We start from the raw sequence: 3019 nt of genomic DNA, 5'->3' as shown, positions 1-3019 counted from the left end.
ATTTATTATTTATTATATTTATATATATTATGTTATATTTATAAGCTAATAAAATGTTTTTTAGAAACAATTAGCTAAGATTTCAACTATCTTTAATCATGAGCTATATTTTTGTGCTTACAATTTGATCTCATATATATTGCATTGATAAATGCACCAAATATAAAAAGTTATCCAATGAACTTATTCTATGGCATTTAACTATAAATTTGATTGTAATAAATAACTCTAAATAATTCTATCTCTTAATAAACATAGTTTATGCTAAGTACAGGACCCCTTCTTTGTTGTTTTACTATGTCAATTCTCAGGGTCAATAAACCTCAGTTGAGAAAAGAGGAAAACTTTTGAAGCTCATATAAATGACTTTGATTGTTACTAAACAAAATCTCTCATCTTCTAACTGGCATACAACTCCTCCTTAACTTTTCCCTTAACAATAATTTAAAATGTACATTGAAAAGCCATAACACATTTTCAGAGAAAATTTAGCTTTGTACATAATACATAATCAATTCCCGATTTTTATCCATGTGTACAGATTCTTTACATTATTACACTGAGGCAATAATTTTGAATCATAATTCATTGTATTGCTTTCTTTTTGAGACTTCTCCTTTATATATTTGAAAATTCTACAGAAATTTCATATTATATCTTTGTCTCTTTAGAGAAACTCATGGTGCTCTAAAGTTCTTTCAAATAGCAGTATTCTCCTCAACAGATTGTACGAATATTTAGTAGCCTCTACACAGTTTCTACTACATCCTTTATACTATGGTTGCTTTTCCTTTCTCTCGTTTGTGCGGTAACATCAATCATCTAAGTCTAATACTTCATTGATAACTAGGAGTATACTAAATAATCAAGACCTAAGATGAATGAATGACTGCTGATTGTTTTTTCTTCTCACAGACAAGCCTTCTACTTCCTTTAATTTTAATATCACAGAAGAATTGAGTTTAACATTTTTATAGAGCACCACATATCTGCTTCAAGTATTCTTGTTTCAAGTAAAGTTGTATTGTCTACTTTTACTGACTGTGGGGATGTTGAGGGAACAATGAATCAGCTAAAATTACTTCTCTAGTGAAAGGAAGAAAAATGCTCAGTGATGACTTTCTAAACAAAGATGTAAGTAAAAACAAAATGTTTTAAAATGATCAGAGGAAATTGAACAAAAAGATCATACTTTTATTTATTACAGGATATATACTGTTTGCTCATAGGCTAGGTTGCAGAAAGCTATTGTACATGACCACAGCTGCTCAGAATTATTCTGAGGGAAGGATTGCAGTCAGTATTCAAACATCTACATATGAAACTGAAACTGAAACGATTGCATTTATTATCTCAGAAGTCTGTCACTAAATATGTACTGTACATGAGAAATAGGCAGAAAGATATGTCATGATGGGAAAAACGTGCATATTCTGAACAAATTTGTGAAAGGTAAAGATACTGAAGGAAGTAATAGATTAGACATTGCTCATGTAAAATCAAAGGCAGAGAATCAACACACAAACATTACAACACACCATAAATATGTTCTATAAAAAATAATGTGAAAGAGAAATAGCATCATAAAATAGCAGTGAAGCAAGGGTTAGTGAATATTCCATTATTTTATGAGCTGTATTCTTCCATCACAAATGTTATCTAAATGGTTTACCCTTCAGTAATTTTCAAGTGTGAGAAGAGACTCAGCACTCGGTCCCGAATCTGTTTTGTCTTGACACCATACACCAAGGGATTGACCGTGGGGGGCACTAGAAGGTACAGGCTCGCAAAGATGATATGGACACTTGGAGACACATTCTTGCCAATGCGATGAGTTAGGAAACTAAACAGTGCAGGTGTATAGAAGGCAAGAATAGTGCAGATATGTGCAGCACAGGTGCCCAGGGCCTTAGAGCGGGCATTCTGGGAAGACAGCCGGAACACTGCTTGGAGAATTTTTATGTAAGATGTGGCTATGAGCCATATGTCCAATATTGTTACTGCAAAGGCCGCTGAGATTCCATATGCTCTGTTAATGAGAGTGTTAGCACTGGCTAACTTCACCACAGCCATATGCTCACAGTAGGCATGAGGGATTATATAACTTGTGTAGTAGGGCAGCCTCTTAATGAGTAGAGGACATGGCAATACCATGAACACAGCTCGGCTCAAGCCAATTACACCCAGTTTAATAACCATGGTTGTTGTGAGGATGGTTGAGTAGTGCAGTGGGATGCAAATGGCCACGAAGCGATCAAAGGCCATGGCCACCAGGATGGCTGACTCAAAGATGCAAAGCATGTGGATAAAATACATTTGTGTTAGACAGATATCAAACTCAATCCAGTGTTCATTAAACCAGAATATATCAAGCATTTTCAAGGATGTGGAACAAGTAAGAAAAATGTCATTCATTCCCAGCATGCAAAGGAAGAAATACATAGGCTGGTGGAGGCTTGGTTCTACTTTGATAGTAGCAATGACTATACTATTCCCCAGTAGTGTCAGGACAAACAGGAGACAAACAGGGATGCTGATCAAGGAGTGAAATTTTTCCAAGCCAGGAATACCAACCAAGTAGAAAAATGAAATATAGTGTGTTGTATTATTTACCATGTTAAAACTAAGGATGTTACATGAATACTGTATATTAACTGGGATAATCTCCCCAGCTGAGAGCTAGAATTGCAAAGTCTTTATTCAGTGTATTTATGTGTTGAATATAGAATTTTTAGCCTATGTCTCCAAAATGTCATCCTGTGTAGCATCACCAACCTTATCTGCAAAAGAAAAGATTACATATTTTATTTTAGGTTTTGATGGTGGTTTTATGAATTCAAGATCCAATTAAATCTTACAGTAAATTCTTCATGTTTATGTAGAATGTAAAGCTATTAAGAGAAGAGTATATTGCCTTTAACCAATGATTATTGAGGAACTGAAATAAAAGATGGGGATACAAATATAAGTCATACAAATGCTCCAGCAAATATTTTATCCTTTTAACATTTTGCTGTTA

General features: G+C 34.0%; 1 protein-coding gene across 1 annotated transcript; it reads right to left on the bottom strand.

Annotated features, from left to right (window-relative positions):
- Positions 1 to 1668: 1668 nt before the first annotated feature.
- On the bottom strand, positions 1669 to 2616 carry Or52ae7b (olfactory receptor family 52 subfamily AE member 7B). Its single transcript, NM_001000143.1, has one exon. The coding sequence runs from the start codon at positions 2614 to 2616 to the stop codon at positions 1669 to 1671; it is 948 nt and encodes a 315-aa protein (NP_001000143.1).
- Between the last annotated feature and the right edge of the window lie 403 nt (positions 2617 to 3019).

Source organism: Rattus norvegicus, chromosome 1 (genome assembly GCF_036323735.1).
Source record: "Rattus norvegicus strain BN/NHsdMcwi chromosome 1, GRCr8, whole genome shotgun sequence".
NCBI classification, from domain to species: domain Eukaryota; kingdom Metazoa; phylum Chordata; class Mammalia; order Rodentia; family Muridae; genus Rattus; species Rattus norvegicus.
The sequence above is the reverse complement of the archived record's forward strand: the minus strand, read 5'-3'. Positions and strand labels throughout refer to the sequence as shown.

Excerpts from the sequence above, each read along its gene's own strand:
- Or52ae7b (NM_001000143.1), bottom strand. The coding sequence starts at position 2,616 with ATGGTAAATAATACAACACACTATATTTCATTTTTCTACTTGGTTGGT.